Source organism: Triticum dicoccoides, chromosome 3B (assembly GCF_002162155.2).
Source record: "Triticum dicoccoides isolate Atlit2015 ecotype Zavitan chromosome 3B, WEW_v2.0, whole genome shotgun sequence".
Classification (NCBI taxonomy): Eukaryota; Viridiplantae; Streptophyta; class Magnoliopsida; order Poales; family Poaceae; genus Triticum; species Triticum dicoccoides.
In genome coordinates, this window is record NC_041385.1 from 685,487,607 (window position 1) to 685,506,969 (window position 19,363).

At 45.4% G+C, this 19,363-nt stretch overlaps 1 protein-coding gene across 1 annotated transcript; it reads right to left on the reverse strand.

Annotated features, from left to right (window-relative positions):
- Positions 1–3,238: 3,238 nt before the first annotated feature.
- On the reverse strand, positions 3,239–19,352 carry LOC119277849 (probable peptide/nitrate transporter At3g43790). Its single transcript, XM_037559180.1, has 18 exons — positions 19,146–19,352; positions 12,896–13,063; positions 9,711–9,751; positions 9,528–9,588; positions 9,269–9,371; positions 9,081–9,183; positions 8,939–8,992; positions 7,250–7,312; positions 5,687–5,736; positions 5,526–5,601; positions 5,238–5,447; positions 4,998–5,085; positions 4,755–4,840; positions 4,560–4,667; positions 4,032–4,076; positions 3,841–3,929; positions 3,694–3,737; positions 3,239–3,577 (listed from the first exon to the last, which is right to left on the reverse strand). Exons 2-18 carry the CDS (start codon positions 13,008–13,010, stop codon positions 3,480–3,482), a joined length of 1,434 nt encoding a protein of 477 aa, XP_037415077.1. The 5' UTR covers positions 13,011–13,063; positions 19,146–19,352; the 3' UTR covers positions 3,239–3,479.
- Positions 19,353–19,363: the final 11 nt, after the last annotated feature.

Below are 19,363 nucleotides of genomic sequence, written 5' to 3' on the forward strand. Positions count from 1 at the left end.
TGCAGATGCTGCTCGCATAACAGAGAAGCAAGAGCATCGATCGGCAGTGGCAGTGGCAGTGGCGGCTAACGAAGCTGTTTAATACGCCAATTTGGCATGTGCACATGGGAAGCCAGCCGCATTGTTAATCTAGGACTCCGAGCGTTGCCAGATCTGCACAGCAGCGCAAAGTACTATACTACAGCCCCGCTCGCGCGCAATCCAACGAGGTTGCGCGCTGTCCTCTCGTCTCTCCCTCGCCCCCGCATCTGCCGCGAGTATCGGCAAGTTGATGCGTGCCGACTGCCGCGCGCGCATGAGCGGTCCCGCTGCGTTGCGTTGCCTGCATCTCGCGTGCGTGCGTGCGTGCGTGCCGGACGGGGAAGTCGCCGCGCCCTTTCGTTTCTCGTTCGCAGCGGGGAAGTCGCCGCGCTTCTGTTTGCCGCCCGGCGATTGCAGCGATGGGAGGGTCGTCGGTTGCGTCGGCAAGGGAGGTCAACGGCAGCAACTGAGGTCGTCGTTTGTTTGTTTACCAACTTCAGAACGTAGCTAGCTAGCTGTTGGCCTGTTGCTTTCTCCCTCGGCGCTGCAGCTTTGATACGGGCGGATTACGTGCTGGGTCAAGGCTTTTCTTTTTCTTTTTCTTTTTTTGTAAAAAGACTCAGGCATCTTCAACCCCGTCCCTAGCAACGGATATACACTATTTATGGGTGATTGGTCCGAATGAGCCCGCGAACATAGATACGGGAGGCCGATCATCCAACTGCATGCCTTAAATGTCCGTTCAGGTTCAACCAATTCATTTCAAATGGTGTCCATAGCGTACGGTCACAGTAAAAAAAGGCATATGTTTATAGCTTTCACATGCGTCTAATAAAAAAACCAGTTCGACAGTTCGTGCAATAAAGACCTTTTTGCCCTCCCAGACCGCTTGTCTAAGTCTCCTCCCTCGCTCTGCCACCGCCTCCACCTTACCATCGCCTCCTTCTCAGCCACCTCTAGCACGACCGTCAAGCACTTCAACATTCTAACATGGACGGTGCGCACGATGATCGCCACATCGGCATCCAACTCGTCCATCCTAATGGCTAACATTTTGGCATCCTTCAAAGCGGCTGCGAGCTTAACACTCGTCTCTTCGAGCTTGGTCTTCTTCTCTTCGAGATTAATTTTTTTCTCAATCGCCGCCATCAAGATGTCAAACCTCTCCGCCTTTTTTTTCTCCTTCACGTCGGAGCGCTTGACTCATGCCTCCTCCTTCGCCAAGATGCCCTCGAACCACTCCATCATCTTGGCCGCCACCCCTTCTCGCTTCTCCTCCCCCTTCTTTCCCGAAATGCCCTTCTAACCTTCTTGGGTGGCTCTATCACTGGTCAGTTGGATCACCCGCTTTTTCCTCATTGCCGATGTTGACGGTCTTGATGGAATTGGCAATTGATAGTTGCACTTGGGTTGCCCATTGAATTTCAACCAACAACACATGAACAAGTTGCACGCACGGGGGAACATGTGGTATATCCGGTCAAATGGCCAACACATAGAGCATAATCCGACCAAATGACCAACACAACCGGTATGGAATAAGGTCTTCCCATCCGGTCCTCATTCCGACGATACTTCATCGTATCACTGACAGGCGTGTCTTTAGATCTGATTCTTCAGGTCTTACATTTTTTCTACAGGTTTGTTGCGGTTGCGCTGTCCTATGGTTGTTCGTGTTGGTCCTCTGACTCCAGTTCTGATCGACAAAGGTTAGTCAATCTCGGTCGTCATCAGAGGGCATGTGAGGTTTATAGTCCTGACTCTGTCTTGCCAAAATTGGGGCGTTCTACTGGCCCTCTTTGTCATTTTCTTCTACAGGACGTCTATCTGATACGCAAATCGTAGGCGTCGGCGTCTAGTCCACAATGACAACTTCCAGGCTATTGCTTCTTCAATCTTCTGGGTTTAAACAAGTTTGCTCCGCTGAGACGAAGGCCCAGAGCTGACAACGGGCTTGCTCATGGTGTGCCGCAGGTAGATGCACCAGGAAGAAGGTTGCATCACCCCCAAGTATTTGGATGTATTTTCCTTTTTTGTAATTTTGTAAGGGTTTGTGCTAATTAATACATGAGCTTTGGCCTTTTTGCAAAAAAGAGACACCTGCCCCTCACATATTACGACCGAACCCTGCAGGACAACGATGCTACAACCATGGGGGTCATCTTCCCCGATAAAACCAACTGTCTCAATGTAGAATTTTGTCATCGAGTCATCACCGCTTTTTCGAAAAGACACCCAGAAGGCATGTTTTATCTAATAATTATGAAGGAAACAAGAAACAATATAAACTAAGATAAAAACACAAAAAGATTAAGCATACAGAACAATGAAGACTCACAAACAAACACACATACCATATAGTTTTTTTGGACTGAATTATCCCTCTCCACTCAAACTTTAGTGTTTATAGTGAAACATAAGTCCGAATCTTGTGTCGACAGCCACAAGTGGCATCAAATCTCCCCTCGAGTGAGATTATAGAGAACCTCTAAGGGCGCTCCTCAAAACTTTCCTTGTATATTTAGACAGACAGTTCGGACATGTCTAGACACAAAGACGTCCGTGCAACCCCCCCCCCCCTCTATGTATCATTGTAAGGATGGACACATGGGGATCGTTCCTAGTGCCCGTGGACATATCATGGGTCAACGTGATGGTCTCAACAGCTCCACTCAAAGCTGTTATTCCATATAGGTTTTTGAGGGTTGTTAATCCATATAGGGTTTTTAAGCTAGTTGTGTGCAACATTGGAAATTACGCATATGTGGTTGCCTGGCGGCATCAAAGGAGCAATAGTCACTGAGATTGCATACCAAGTGAGATGTTCATGTGCAGAAGCCTTGGAGATTTTTCCATACCCGTGTGCAAGCAAATAATGAGCATCAGGATAAAATGGAGGCACTTATGCTCAAACGTTGAAGATCAATGTTGATGGGACGAAACAAATAGTGGATAGACTGTTGTGGCGAAGGATCACTCTGGTGTCGTGATTGAGACGAGAGAAGACTGCCGGGAGTTTGTCCATGACCCATTCATAGTTGAGTTATGCGTCATGGAGGAAGCAATCAACACGGTGACATCCATCAATGCAATTCGCAACGTGGTGGGATGGATGCTCATAATAGAAGATATTGGACTCATACCCAGTGGCTACTCAAATTAAAACCTTAAGGTCCAGTTGAAACTTTGGTTTGCCTCATGTTTTGTTATTCCTTGTCGTAGAGGTCCCAATGTTTTGGCCTCTGAGATGGACCAACTTTGTGCCATATGAATCCTGGTGACTATTGTACCTGGGTGGATCATGTACTAGCTAGCGTTGATGTCCTTTGTGAATATGTAGTAAAGCTTTGCTTTAACATTGATAACATTCAATGATCATCCTATAATGAGATTCTTGTTATTTTCACGTTAACAATGGCGAACCAAACACCTTCTAAATATACATAATAGTGGGGTCATTATTTTGTCGCACTCGGCAGTGAAAAAAATGGCTTGAACGTCATCAAGAGTCCGATTATTGCCACCATATTCAAGAAGATGAAAAGGATCTGGTCACCTGTATGTCACATGATAAATAAAATAAGTATATTGCCTGATAATATGTACCCGATTCCATTCAGGTTAAAGCAAAGGTAAATGCAATTAGTATTGATTGGAAAAGAGTGTGTTTACCTGGTAAGAACAACCCCGTTGTGTTCTTCTGAGCCCATGAAAACCTACAAAAAGAAAAGAAATAAGTTAATTGGCTAGGAAACACACTTAGCAAAGAAGGAACTAGAGGGATTTCTACTCACAAAAGAAAAGAAACATTGTACTTACAGAACTCCTGCTGCTGCTGGACCTACTGCTTTGAAGATTGACATCAAAGTAACACTGATACCATTTGCAACACCCCTTTGTTCTTGCCTCTATACATTTTCCATCAAAGAAGTTAGAACATAGCGAAAGTGGGTCAAAGAAAATGCCATGAGGCTAATACAATTGCAGGTATATATGATAGTTATACATACCACCACAGTGTTCTGCAGAATATTGCACGCAGTCGTAATCGTTGCCTGTTTCATTTAAGATACACATGAAAATATGTTCACGATAGATTATCTATTAAGTCACTTTCCACCGTCCTTGTTTCTATAAGGGTAATTTTATTTCATTTGTACGAGGGTGCTTGAATATGGATTCTCCAAACCTCCCAAAAATTGTAATCAACAAATTATTATTTTTCTTTTTGAAAAGGGAAATATGGTTGATCTTCTTACATCTGCACCAAGATGATCAACATGTTTGCATAAGATTTTGGTTTAAAAAGATCAAAGCTTTCACCCCTACCTCATGTCTTACTTTTTTATACTATACATACACGTATAGAACCAAAAATATTTGTTTAGTAGGGTAACTAAAATATATTTATAGGATGGGTTTGTATGTATTTTTTTAACCCAACGATGAACACCCCTAGTTTGTACTTTCACTTTCAATGAAGAATAAAAAATAATAATATATTAATAGTTTTGCTTTGATCATAAAAGTGAACTTACTGCAAACATATTTTTTAGAAGCGAAGCTATATTGATGAGTACTTTGAGCTCCACACCATATAGGTTGGCTATGAATGGATATGTTGCAACAAGTAGTATAGATAATACCTGGAAAAACAAACATGCATTTAGTATTGTACAATAGTTTTGTGATATTACAAAAGTATCTCAACATAAAATGTTCTTCTCACATACCGCTGCAGAACGGAATGGCTTGATTAACCCAGCATACTTGGCAAGGAATGGATAAATCACGAGTTGATATACAAAAATACCAATACCTACAATATCAAGCGAAGATGATCATAAGGTAAAGAATTCAAAACAACAACTACATATAATGTGTAAAGTAGTCAGTTTACTTATGTACGCATTTTTTTGCTGACTATGTCTCTCCCACAATCAACATACTATACAATGCAAAGAAACTACACATACCCGAGATAGCTAGCACAGTACCAACATCCTCAGATGTAAAATTTAGTCCCCGGTATTTTCTGCTGCTCACAGCCCACAGTGAAAATATCTGAACATGGAATTTACATAGACAATGAACACGTGAAGTTTCTTGAGTTCCGCAATTGAATGGTTAGCTATAGTATATATAATATTAGCACTTGCATCTTTTCATATTGAAATGTTGTTGAATATGTTGAAGATACATAAATATAGATTTACCTCGATATAAGCGGTATCATAGAGAGAAAACACACAGTAGAGGGTAATTGCTGACATCAATTGCCAGTTCTTTAACAGGCTCATTGTAGATGTGAATCTCCCTGATCTAGATTGTATACCTTTCACATTTACTAAGTTTGGATCAACAACTTGTGCCTCCATTGTATCAATGGCTTCTACATTGTCATCATGGTGCATGTGCAAAGTTTCCTAAAAAAAATAATTTTTTAAGTAGGAATTCAAGGGAGAGAATGTATCATAGAGAGATGTACAGGGCAAGGGGCATACCGGAAGCCAAATGCACGCAACACATGCTCCTGCTGCTAGAACTGATATAAGGAAGCAAGGGAGGAAGTATGGAAACCTAAAGGTACATGTAACTGAAAGGTTATCTTGGTCTAAATGATGCAAATATTTATATCATTGTAATAGTATGAGTAATAATTTACCTTCCAAATATGGATTTCTCCGAAAAAATATTGGGATACTTCTTTGCAGGCTGATACACGATAGAGAATTCTCAATGCCAGTTAGTGTACATGAGTAAAGTCTCGAAAGGGAGAGGATATGTTCATCCTTCCAAACGGTTATTACTTTAAATCATTAAATATGAATTCAGCTAAATCCCACTTAGAATAAAGCATTTCTGAACCTTGCAATTTTCATTATGAAACCATGATATGGAAGTTTGAGATCAACCAAGGAGACATATAGCCACAATTAGAAACCTCACAAACTAAAAAACAAATGAGAAAAAACACATCATGGCATATTGCCGAACACAAATACATGCCAAAGCAAGTTCCTTGTTACCCATACATCGGGAGCTACCAAGAGATTCTTCGCACACAAGAAATTCTAAACATTAATGAGTAGAGGAGCATAGTTTCAAAGAGATAACTTTGTCAAGGGATATGACTGACATTGTCTAGATTTTCATCCAAGAATCATGTATCGGTACCCCATAGTCACACCTTCAGGTAGAAAATGTTGAAGAGTGCCATCTAGTCGGTCTAAATAGCCAAGCCTAGATTTTCACCTAGATAGCGAGTACTCCCTCCTATCCATATTATTTGTCGCTCAAACGGATGTATCTAGATGTATTTTAGTGCTAGATACATTAGTCTGAATGACAAGTAATATGGATCGGAGGGAGTACATGAATTGCCGATTGAGACCTCAATGCCACCATTGTTGGATTGGATCCAATCAAAGACTATACCACCACTCCATGTCTTAACTAGCACTCTCTCATTTGATAATTGCCATTATCACTCCGCGATCTGCCTAGTGGATGACGCAAGTTACCCAAACGCAAGTTGATGCTGACTAAAGGGTACACATATGAGATTGCCAAATGTCTTGTTGAAGGGCCTTGATATGAGAAGTACAAAAATTCAATTAAACTAGAAGGAGCCAACCAACACAAGACACACCCTACGCTGCAACCTACAAAAACATGTCATTGCCACCATCTGCCGAAATCACAGAACCATTGCGTTCTCCACTACCTATTAATGGATGCTCATGTCATGGTCGCCTTTATGATCCGTAAGCGTTGCGCTGATTGGTAGCCTCACATCCTTATCTCCACGCATCTCCCTCACACGACCAATGAGGAAGAAAGACAAGGAAGGAGAGTCCATGTGCGTGACGGTCTCATGAGTGAAGGTGAGAGGATACAATGGCTTGCTAGGGGAAGCCATAGTTTCTCATGGGTCCCATGTGGACGACTGGGAGAGCGGTGTTTCTTATTTGTGGGTGTTGACATTTTTGCACCAACTAGTATATTATCTATTATTTTAAGTTATATATTATGGCTACATACATTTGTAGCCTCTTAATTAATGAGTTATGTAGCAATGACCTTCTAGGACTGCCATATTCAACATCTGCTCTATGCTCCTGGATCTAACTTGTCGTTAGTTTGATAAACTTGTTAAAATGCAACATTAACTACACAAGAATTTTTTTCATTTCCATATTTCTACTGAAAGTGGATTGATCCTCACCTCGGAAAGAAATCCTCCGATGGCTGGTCCAATAACAAAAGCTATTGCTCGCGAAGATGTAACCTACATATAGTGTCGCACATAAGTGTACAGTTGTTTACAATGATATAAGCATTATAATCTAAGCCTTCAAGTAAATAAAAACAGACAACCAGAAACACAAAACAAAAAGGCAAACTATTCGGAATCACAACATTTTTGCAACCCCCAAACCTGTTAAGCTCGCTTGGGGCGAACATGGGCGACCCCCCTCCAACACCACTGGCCTCCCCATGATAGACCCTCGCTACCATTGTCGCTGCCCTCAATGGCATCGGTGATAGTCTTAGTCTTCCCAAGGGGTGGGGCTCTACCCAACACTTTTCGCATGGTAGAGCCGGCGAGCTAGGATGGTGGCCCTGAATTACCAGATGGTGTCTCCTCATAGTCATGGGGGGCAGAGTGGGAGGCGAGGCCATCGGTGTGTAGCTAAGAACTGAGGGTTATATAGGAGCAACGTTGCATGGTGAGTGGTGTGGATGTCGGTGGTGTGACATTTATGGGCCCTTGGTAGTGTGCTTTCCTCTATGGACTTGGATACCTCCCCTCCTAGTGTTCCACTATGTACCAACATGGGGATCCTCCAACACTTTTGGATTTGGAGCGAGCGAGCTTGGCCCCACCCATCCAGATTTGTAACGGGTGGGATACATGAAGGTGTTGTTGGATGAGACCTCGCTGGTAGGAGACGAAGATTCCAGGGCAACACAGTTTCACTATGAAAAGGCCCACTCAATATGATAGTGGATCCAGGAAGTAGTGCCATGGCTCCTCACTGTATGGTGGTGTCTCTCGGCTTTATGGGCATTGGGGTCATCCACCCGGCTCATAGGATAGGTTAACACACATGGATAAGGAGTCAAACCTAGGTCTTAATTGACAATCAAGGTCCGCGGGTAGTCTTCATACACAGTTTGGGTTGTAGGACGTGTAGAGTGTGCAATGTTGCATTTTGAGTGTGAGCGAATGAACTCAAGGTGGAAACACCCTCGGCGGTTTGCTAGGCCACTTTGGAGCGTATATCTGGTGTGATGGTATGGGGGTGGGAGGCAACTCTTCACCGGGTACGCCTTTTGCTAGGAAGAGCGAGGTGGTGCCTCTAGTGAGTGGTGTGGCAGACTACCCTTGCAACAACCCAGTAATGATTGTGGCACCTGATGTGATTGTCATGGACTTGATGCTCATCCACCCATTGGGGTCTCTTTTCTGGTGAAATATTCCAAACCTGACTTCGCCGATTTGAATAGTAGCGTCATGATCAATGTGATGTACTTCTTGGAGACATTGTTTTTGAGTGGCAAACCTTTGTGGCAGGCAAGGCAATATTGGTGGAAGATCATCACCTTTGGATATAGTAGGGTGTGTGATCTACATTGGCAGGGGTGTCAGGGCTTGCCATCTTCTATGATGGTGGAAGGGTTCATGTCTGCTTCCTTTTGGTTTTGGCTTCTCTCCCCATCGGTGAAGAAGTTGTGGTTGTGGTTGGTTGGCGTTGCTACATACCTAGTTTTAGATAGGGTTTGTGTGGTTTCATCAAGTTTTAATTATCGAGGATTGTGTGGTTTTGGGGTCCGGACTCTCCCGTATTTCCTCTTAATGAATAGCTAGGGCTCTTGGTGGTTTCTTAAAAAAAAGATGAACAATTCTTACCAGAGAAATTCCAAGAGTTTGGTGCTCTATCCTGCAGACTTCCGAAGCATAGGCCTAGGGAATGCATACACAACCATGAGAGTTCAACAACTAAGTATCATTCGCTTAGTTAATCATAGTAACTACACAATCAATAAATTACCTTGATTGGTCCTAGTATACCACAAAGTAACCCAAGTAGCCCCCTAGTTACAATTGCCATCCAGTAAGTCGTGCTAAGGCCGAACAGGGTGTTAAATATGATCCTGAAATAGAAGTAGAATAAGATTTACTTCGATTTAATTGATCGTAGAGAAATATATTTCCAAACTATGCATGAATCTGCCATACACTGAGAGGATACTGATCACAATGCAAGGCTTCCTCCCATATTTGTCAGCAAACATGCCCCATGGCACAGCACTAATAGTTCTTGCAAGGAAGTAAGTAGCCCCTAAACACACAGAGTATAATGTCAGTCATTATTAATCGAAAATAATCGTTGTCACGTAAGGCTATCAAAGTCTACTACTCTACTTAGTGTACTTGTATTTCATTTCCTTCTTGTTTCTTCCTTTGTTGTCAAACCATGAGAAGGGGCAATGCTCACCGACAAAACCAGCATAGAACCCGATATCTTGTTCTTGCTTTGCGACTTTCAAGTCTCTAATCTATTGCACCATAGCAAAATTCAGCATACAATTAGTCGGCATTAGGCGTAAGAATTTAAACAATAACTTCACTGAATATCATTAAGATAAATGTTGTGAACTATAACAACATCTCTGCGTACCATAAAGTATAGATAGGGGAACAATGAATGAATTGGTAGTGCTGGAAAGACAAAAAGAAAACAAGGTATTAGTTTGGGGAACAATGAATGAATTGGTAGTGCTGGAAAGAAAAAAAATAAAACAAGGTATTAGTTTGGGGGAACAATGAATGCTGGAAAGACAAAAAGAAAACAAGGTATTAGTTTGGGAGCGTTGACCTAGTTTGATGTAGTTGAACAAAAACAAACAAGAGGGACATATTCAAATTTGTTTAAGAAGGTGATAAATATATGATTTATATAAATAAATTGTAAGAGTATAGGAAAAAACCATGAATTAAATGGTAAGGACATATGTTTGGGACTACCTCCTAAAGTCCTTTCCAGGCCGATCAAGAGACAGTAACGACATGTACTACTACCTACTTCCTCTGTAAACTAATATAAGAGCGTTTAAATAATTAAATAGTTATCTAAACGCTTTTATATTAGTTTACAGAGGGAGTACATAATACTACAAGGACAAATCCTTGTGTGCATGCCGACACACGGTATACAAAACTAAGACCATGAAAATGCAAGGTGTTTAGAAAAGTGTTTGTAAAATTAAATTATTATTTTTCTCCGATGCTTATTTCGATGTCAGAGGTTCCTAAGTAAGAGCATATGCTTACAAATAAGCACCGATGCTTGAAAAAATAACCAATTTGTTTTCGTAAACACCTTGCATTGTATATGGCCTAAGACACTACTGTACTCGCCGACCAGACCCGACCCATCGCCCGGACTAGTAGTTTTGGGCATATAGACTAAACACACACACACTCTCTTAACTTAATTGTTGTGTGTTTATCTTTACGTTGGTATTTATTTTCTCATCGATACACACAAACTGACTGACACGACTAACATGAGAACATACACTTAGTTCAGACTCTATTGGGCACCGTTCAGCGTCGTCCATCTACACAAAGTTCAGCGTCGTCCATCCAAAAAAACAAACAAAGACATGACTCTTAATTAACCGCTTCATCATGAGAGCAACCTCAGTTCCTCACAACTTGACACTATTGGGCACAGTGCTGATACACCTGCAATACTAGTAAGGAACTTTAGACATGTCAATACTTCTTAGCATCGCCTTCAGTACGCAAGGACATCAGTTGATTTTCTTCCTTGCCTTGTTTACATCGATCAGTTCAGTGTCAACATGTCCCTCTCACCTCTATCGCTGACATTGTCGTCGTATTTGCCAACGACCGGAAAAAACATTTTAGGGATGATGCCCCCATCTTTGATCTGAGGTCTTTTTTTTAGGGAGAGAGCTCGGCTGGATTACCTCAAGAAAGCTGATATTTTTAGCTCGTTATAAGAAACCGAGTTTAGAAAGTTGATTTTTCGAGTACCCAGCAAATTTATAAATTTCCAAGACACACACACACACGCAAGATAATTGCCCGTGCATTGCAATATGGAACAAATACTTCCGCAATCACCATGATTTACTATTGTTAATTAATGTGATTACATATTAAAGTTGGATTTTAGGTGCCGATCAAACAAACCATCATTTTATTTGCTATGTGAATCGGAATTGGGACGGTTAGGGCAGTTTTGGAGGGAAGCCGGTCGAAAATAATAAGCAAAACCGACAGGGGAGGTGGAGTGGGAGGTCGGACGAAAAAAAATAACATAAGACCAAACCATAAATATTTTTAAGTATGAGAGATATGCTAGTACATACTCCCTCCGTCCGGAAATACTTGTCATCAAAATGGATAAAAGGGGATGTATCTAGACGTATTTTAGTTCGAGATACATCTTTCTTTATTCATTTTGATGACAACTATTTTCGGACGGAGTAGATCATCAGTCAGTACTTAAGAAAGAGTAAGACATATAGGCCGCCAACGGGCTAGCTGCTCTGCCCTGCGTCGCTTCCTCTGGGGCGATTGGGAACCCTAGCTTCCACCTTTCCTTTCCCCGCTTCTTTTCCCTTCCTCGCCGCCCGAATGAGCCAATGGGCTCACGATGACGGTGACGACAAGGCATTCTTGCTTTGATATGATGGTGTTGATTAGGGGCCTAATCCTGGTCAGCAGTGTCCGACTCGGCGGTCAGCAGCGACTGGTGTGAGGCGGCGGCGAGGGTAGGCCAGGTCCAGACACATTTGGCCCCAAGCTAGCGTGAGTGTGACGCTGCTGCAGAACCTCGCCTGGACAAGGCGACTGGGCTCGATACAGCATGTATGCGTGGTTGTGTGAGCCAAAGGCGGCGACAACGCTTGGCCAGGGGACACGCGCACATCGGCTGGGACGGCGTTCCCTTGCCGAGTCGACGGCAGTGATCCTCTTTGTTCGGCGGTGTGACGACCACTTGTGGCGGCTAGACGAAGGATTAATTGTACATCGCAGATCTGGGTGTCATCTAGATCACGTGACGACGTGCTTTGGAGGGGAAATGCGCGAGTTTTGGGGTCATGAGGCGGGGCTCAATGGTGGTAGCCTCGGTGGTCAAAGAGCACTTTCTGCCGGCGTCTCCGCAAGCACATTTCGATTATGGCGATGTAGGTAGCCTCTGGTGTGGCTAGCCTCCTTGGTGTTTTGGTGCATGTGGTGGCATCGACGCATGCTCTCTCATCCTATTAGCATGGTTTGTCACTGGCTTTCTGGCATGGGCGTGTTTATGGCTGGTTTGGAGTTCATCGGTGTTCAAGCCTCCTCCGGTCCTCCCAAGGGGCTCGTCGAGGTGGAGGGTTTCGGGTCTGGGCGATAGCCTTGGCCGATGGGGGTCAGTATCATCGATGAAGGCGTCCATGGGCGTCTCTGTCCATCTTGGAGGCGTCATCGAAGAGGTCCCCCAAAAGCAGAGCTTGGTTGGATCTGGGCGGCAACCACTGTCGGCATGGCTGAATCCCCTCCCTAGGGGATGATGGAGTGATGTGCTTTTTCAGCAAAAGTCTTGTCTCCGAGGAGTGACTCATGTTCCCGGGGGTGGTGGTGTCGCTACACGATCCATAGGGGCTTATATTTTGGACGGACGAATTTATTTTTTATAGCTAATAAAATATGACCACAACCATGCAATGGAAATATAGAGTGCCACTTGTTCAGTAGCTCTTTGTAAATGAAAGAGCAAGTAGGTAAGAAACGTTCGTCCCATGCAGAGCCAAGAAACGCAAACGAAATGGAGTGGTTTACACTTACTAGAGCAGAGGCAGACGATCCAGATGTAGCAGAAGTTGAGGTAGGGGATGCCGGTCTTGGTCTTGTTGATCTCATCCAGCCTGCACCCGGGACACCCCTTCTTGCAAAGCTTCATTCCCCTCAACAATGGCGGTGCCGCAACCGCAGCAGCAGCCTCGCTCTTCTCGTCTGATGGCCAAGAAACGAAATTTGGATTAGCTCGGTCTGCTATGTTCAGTCGAGTCTACTGCGAATGTTCTGCATTTGTGCGATCTCCATGACATAGTTAGCTGTGTTCTAATCTCAAAATTTTACATGTTGCCTCGCCTGATGCTTTCTTAACCTTTTGCACGTGGATCAATACTATACTGGAAAATGCTGCATGCATGCATGCGACTCAACACGGGAGATATGTTGTCGAAACAGAAATGCATGTTCAAAAAACACAGAGGCAAAGAGGCAACGAACACGACGAACAGTTTATGCACGTACATTGCTTCTTCGTCTCAAAACTTGATACGGCCTCCTCCGACCGACTCGGCTCTTTCATCCTGTTTGACAGCTTCTTCCACCCTGGGCTACCACACAAGAGGACGTGACCGCTCTTCAGTTTTATCTATCTTCTCTCTCTCGCCTTCCCAAATCCTTGTGGAGGGCTACAACTTATAACCTTCTCGCCTTCCTGCCATGGCAACGGCCATCTCCAGCATTTCCCCTTGGTTTTCTCTATGTGTGCGTTGTCTTCCTCGGGAAATCAATCAAAGTTTTTGGACTCGACGGCCAGCCTGCCTCGGTGTGCTTGCCTGGGAGACAGATTGGATCGGCCAGCACAGGGAGCGAAGCTAGAGCTAGAGGATGACGCCATTGGGGGTCAGCTCCTTTGTTTGTGAGAAGCGACAAAGACTAAATTAGTGAATGGAATCCAGTGGATTCACTTGGATCCAACAATCGTGTACCAGATTCCCCGCCAAGGTTTTCATCATGACGCTACGGGTCGTGGTGTTGATACGTCATCCCTAACTCACATCGATCTCAAACCACCTGCTAAATCCTAATCCCTCAAAACACAGCCGCGCATGAAACGCAAGGTGTACGCACGGGGAACACAGGTCATTAGGCTGTTCAACAGCGAGAGGACGTAGATTGTCACCGTGACAACCTCCTCCTGCGCTGGAAATGGTGAGGCGGCGGCTGCCACCGCGACCTCCTCCCGTACCTCGCCGAAGTGGCCACCGTTGGGCACACAGCTGGATTCCCCACCACCACGACCTGCGCCACCGCCTCCCCCTCCGGGCAAAACTGACAAATTTGACCTTAAAGCAAAAGTATTTCACAAACTAAACTGTTTTTAAAAATAATTCACACACCGCTGGCCTTTTTGTGCAGAGCCTGACAGCTAGACGGTGCATTCTACTGTGCAGCTCCTTACAGGTAGGTGTTACACAGTGTAGTGCAACGTCTAGTTGTCGGGCGCTGCACAGGTGTGGGCCTGAGTGTTAGACGTTGAACAGTAGAGTGCAGCACCCTGTTGTCAGACGCTGCACATTAGGGGTCAGCTGGGTGAAATACTTTTAAATATAGTATTCGCCCTGAGATCAAATTTATTCTTTTACCACCGCCTGAGTTGTGTCAGATACAAGGTTTTGGTTACCAGTCGAAATTTCAAGATTTCCCATGGTTACCACGTATTTCCGTGCCCCTCGGTAAATCGTCATACCGAGCAAAAAATACCATTTTTTTGAAATTTTTGAATTTAAACACTCGATTTACAGTAAGGTATGTAGGGTCTAATTAATGCAATGAAAGTTGGTTATGGCATGTTGGTAGCAACCTAGTTCCTGTTCTGAGAGGTCTCTGGTTTGAATATTCGTTCATTTTCTTATTTGAATTCAAAATTCAAATATAAAATTCGCTCGAAATATTCTCGGTATTTGTCGGTATTTCTCGGTAACCGTGGTAACCACATTTATCAGTCCCCCTCGGTAAAATTACCTCATTTGGTAACCAAAACCTTGGTCAGATACAATAGATATGTATACCAGTATAGCAAATTAGTATCATGTAAATAAATGGAATCCCAGTGTCAACACTCGGAGTGATGAATGAAGGTGTAATTGTGTCGATTGTTGTCCTCAAGTGTCAACATTCAAACTGATGAATGAAAGTGGATTTTGAAGGATGATTTTGGCGTGTGTGTGTGTACATAATCATGGAGCATGCTGCGTAAAGTGGAGGCGCTGTGCCTGAAAAAGTAGGGACTAGCTAGGGGTACGTTGACTGAAAAATTAATTTGGGTCAGTCGATCCGTTTCAACCCTCCTCAGATGCAAAATGAGCAGCCAGATTGTTCTCTTCAACCTTCGGCCACATCTCTGGTTCATTTTCTTCGGTGAAACCGCCACGGGTACCACCGGCCTAGCCGCCGTCCTCCGCCACCCGCGACCGGCGGCGCTCTCGTGCCAGCCTGGCCGCCCCACCCTTCCCTCAACCACCGCCCATCACTGTGCTTCGGTCGCCCCGGACATCCCTCTAGCCCTGGCGATGACCGGTTTTTCTCCGGCGAACTTGCACCACCTAACACCACCCCACCCCCACCCTAAGATAGATGATGTGCTAGCTTGCCAGCGAGCTTCGTCCTCCACTCCGGTGGCTTCTTCCCTTCCGCCGGCGCCTGCTTTCTTCTGGCGAAAATCGACTAACCTAAATTGGGTTTTTAAGCGACTGACGTTTAGGTATTGTGGAAAAATTAAGACTGATCACGTAATGTCTGGAATGAAAGAAAAGAAGAAATAGATGACTGGTTAATTTGTTATAGTGTTCAACTACGCATCAACTTGAATTGAGTGAATCGCAGAAACCATCGACATTGAAGGCTAGGGTTGCAGAAACCACACTTCTACAGTTTTATGCCAGAAACCTCTAACTCCGAGGCTATTTTTTTTTGCAAAAAACACCAGTCGTCCGCTTAGGCCATTTTAAGCATGATTATGACAAGTGGGTCCCACCGGACAGGGTGACATGACAGGACATAATGGATAGCAAATAGACAAAATTGCAGGGACTAAACTGTAAAATAAACTAAGAGGATAAGGTCATTTGTTTAAAGAAAGAAAAGAGAACAGCCAACCCCTTGGATGCTCACTGCCCTGCCTGGCACAACTCTTCACTTACCACGCTGCCCCGGCAGGCCCCGCCACCAGAAGCCACTTCCCCCGCCGCTGACAAGCCTGTATGCGCTCACGTGGCCGCCCTCCTTCCCCGGTCCGCCGCCCCTCCCTCCCCCCAGATTCGACCGCATCGGGCCCCCGCTATCGCAAGCCAGACATTGGGCCATCGTCGTGGCCTCCACCCCTCGCCCCTCCGGATCCGGCGGGCACGGTCGCTTGTCTACCACGTGGCGGCGCAAACAGCTACAGCTGGCCCTCAAGCACCAGAAGAACCCCTACCCGCGCTACATTGCCCAGCCGTCCTAACGGACAGCACTGCCGGATCCTCGCCGTTTTTGTCTGTCCTCGACCATGCCGGGCCGCCGGAGCAAGCAACAGCCGTGCCGACCACGCATAGGGAGGGAATGGCCGCCAGTGTCCGCCACCGGACCGGTGGGAGACGAGGTACTTTTGCAAAATAAAATTGTATCGGGATGTAATTGACTTTTTTTGCCATGGCATCCCTGTCCAGCGGAACCCACCTATCATAATCTTGCTTAAAACGGCCTAAATGGGCGACTAGTGTTTCTGCAAAAAATTAGCTTCAGAATTAGTGCTTTTTGGCACAAAATTGTAGAAGTGTCGTTTCTGCGACCCTAACCTTTAATGTCGATGGTTTCTGCAATTCACTCCCTTGAATCAGTTGAGCTGGATACTTTAGTGCACATGGAAGAAGCTAGTACCAGAGATCGGTTCAGTTGCAAACTCCGGTACACATGGAGACTTGAGTGAATTTGCATGAGTTGAATTTGTTAAAGAAATATTCTTCAAAATCATACAACTCCATCTACTATTAAAAAATCACAAGAGAAATAGCCTCCGATAGTAACATAAAACAACTGACAATTTGTGGGTAAATGACATGATGAACATGGGAGAGTAATGAAATTGCAAAAAAAATGTCTCGCTCTCATGGGTGCAGCATTACATACACGAGTATTTCAGTTCTGGTCAAAAAGTCTGCGCCGGGATCTGGCCACCCATGCCTCCTGGGTCGCCTGGATGTGCGGCTCCGGGGGCCTCCCAAACCCTAGGTCGAGGAGGCCCTCAGATCCCCTCCCCTCCGGCCGCTGCCGCCGCCGAGGTTGGCGGCCGCACTCGGTCGATGAAGGTGGCGGTGCTGGCTGAGCCCCCTCGGTGGCCTCCCTTCACGTGGAGCGGGCGTCTCCAGGGTAGCCATGGTGGTGGAGCGGCCGGCGGCGCATTTCGAGGTGATGGCTGTCGAAGCACGACGAGGAGCTCGACGGGACGGTGGTTCCCGGTGATTTAACAGTCACCTACCGGTTACCTTTCTAACTATAGCAAAGTAGCTGTACAACAGAATGCCCTCCGCCTTTAGTACTTTTATATATATATATATATATTATACATTATGTTATATACTAAATGTGTCAAAGCAATAGAACTTATTGAACAAAAAACAAGCCCATCTTTCTCAAAAAGGAAGAGAGGGTGTGCCCCAGAGAGAACCCCGTTCTTTCAAGAAAGTGCTAATTAGTTATGTCGAAAAAGAAATAAGGAAAATAGGAGTAAGCGAGTAGGGTCAACAAGATTCTAAATGAATACCACAAGTAACGAAACCGACGGTGGTGAAGAGATAAGGGGCGAAGGGGGGAGCGCGGCGGGGCAATGGAGGAGGGTGGTGCGCTGGCACTGCTCGTGGCGGCGGCACGAGCTTAGACGTGGAGGTGGCGGCGCCGAGGAGGCCTGACCAGCAAGGATCCTGGCGGGCAGCGGGCCGTTGGCTGCCTCCATGTGAGGGGCGTCTCGATGTTGCCTCGGGAGTTTCGTGTCGGGGTGTGGTCGGTGTTGCAGGTTAGATCCGATCTAGTGGCAATCCTTGGTGTGGGTGTGAAGGACGACGCGGTGGATCTGGCCCTGACATGGCATGGCTGGTTGTGGCTGCTGCTCGTCTGAGTTGCCGGTGGTGGTCTAGGTCGCAGTCTCTCGGCAGTGTGGGTGGGGGAGATCCATTGCTGCTCGACTTTGAGGACAATTTGCTATGGTGACTGCGATGTGAGGCATCTTGGACAGTGCTGTCTGCAACCTTGGAGGAGTGGAGATGCACGACATTATGAATGAAAATCTTGTTCTGTTTTGGCTGGGTCGGCGATGATGGCACCCGTGGGTATCGTTCCCCTCCCTGCAGGCGTCGCTGAGTGTGTTGCCATTTCCCTCGCTTTTGGTGTTGGTAGTTGTCTCCAGGCGAAAGACTCGATTCGATGCTGGATCGGTACGATGGTGGCGTCTTCGACATCGTCCCTCTGTTGGGAGCATCGTGCCATGAGACATGGAGTTCCTATCTTGCGCTCCTCCGGTGTTCGAGGCTGTCCTGATCGTTCTTCTCCGGATGGTGAATCCAAGACGGCGCCTTCCTCGGGTCTGATCGAGTCCTGCCAATCTCTTGCCACCTCCTTAGGCATCAAGGGGGACGGTGCGTCAACAAGAGAAGCTTGGCGGGAGCTGATGTTCTTCGGAGGAGAACGATGTCGATCGAGACGCGGCGAGGTTCTCGGTTTTGGGTAGGCTATTTTGTGTTGTAGTTTGTGTTGTCAGGGTGGCTGCCGTTTGACTAGCCGGATGTGAGCTTGTGCTACGCTTATTGTTCACGGCGAGTGGTAGTCGCCTTGTACTTATAATTCTTTTTTTTTCTAATATATAAAAAACTATGACATGCAATTTGCGTACTCTCAAAAAGGTATTTCAATTCTAAAAGAAACTCTATGTGTATTGGTCAATGACCACACAAAGAAATAAAAAGGCACTGCCATGCATGCCTACTTCTTCCGTGCAAGGTTTTTATTTGCATCCAATAACTGTGTGCCAGATTGGCCGCCAAGGTTTTGATTATGGCGCTACGGATGATCGTGGTACGACTCTACCACCAGGTTAATTAGAACGATCGCTAAATTTGCAAAATTACTGCTTGAATTTGATCGACTGGTAAGAGCCTAGGATGAACTAATCGATCAATAACTAAGAATCACACCGTATTCTCAATTACCAGGAGAGATCGGAAGTACTACTAAAATGGAGAAAAAGATTAACAAAGTTTGGAACACGCACTGTGCTTCTGCTGCTGTGAGTGCCGGTCAATCAGCCGCCGCCGTCGCGGTGGAGCCTGCCCAGTGCCGGTTAGCCCGTGCCTCCCTGACGACCAGGACGATGAGAGCGCCGATGTGAATAGGAGAAGAATTACTCTACAAGACCTAGGCACAGATTTCGTGGGAGAGAAGAAGAAATAATTGAGCGCTTGAATTTTGTGCGAGGAACCTCGGCTGTCG

Bases quoted from the DNA above. Each gene is read 5' to 3' on its own strand.
- LOC119277849 (XM_037559180.1), bottom strand. From the start codon at position 13,010: ATGAAGCTTTGCAAGAAGGGGTGTCCCGGGTGCAGGCTGGATGAGATC. The intron at 5,737-7,249 runs GTGAGGATCAAT...ATCGTGTATCAG, and splicing joins TCGGAGGATTTCTTTCCGAG to CCTGCAAAGAAGTATCCCAA. The intron at 4,668-4,754 runs GTATGTGAGAAG...TTGTTTTTCCAG, and splicing joins AGCCATTCCGTTCTGCAGCG to GTATTATCTATACTACTTGT.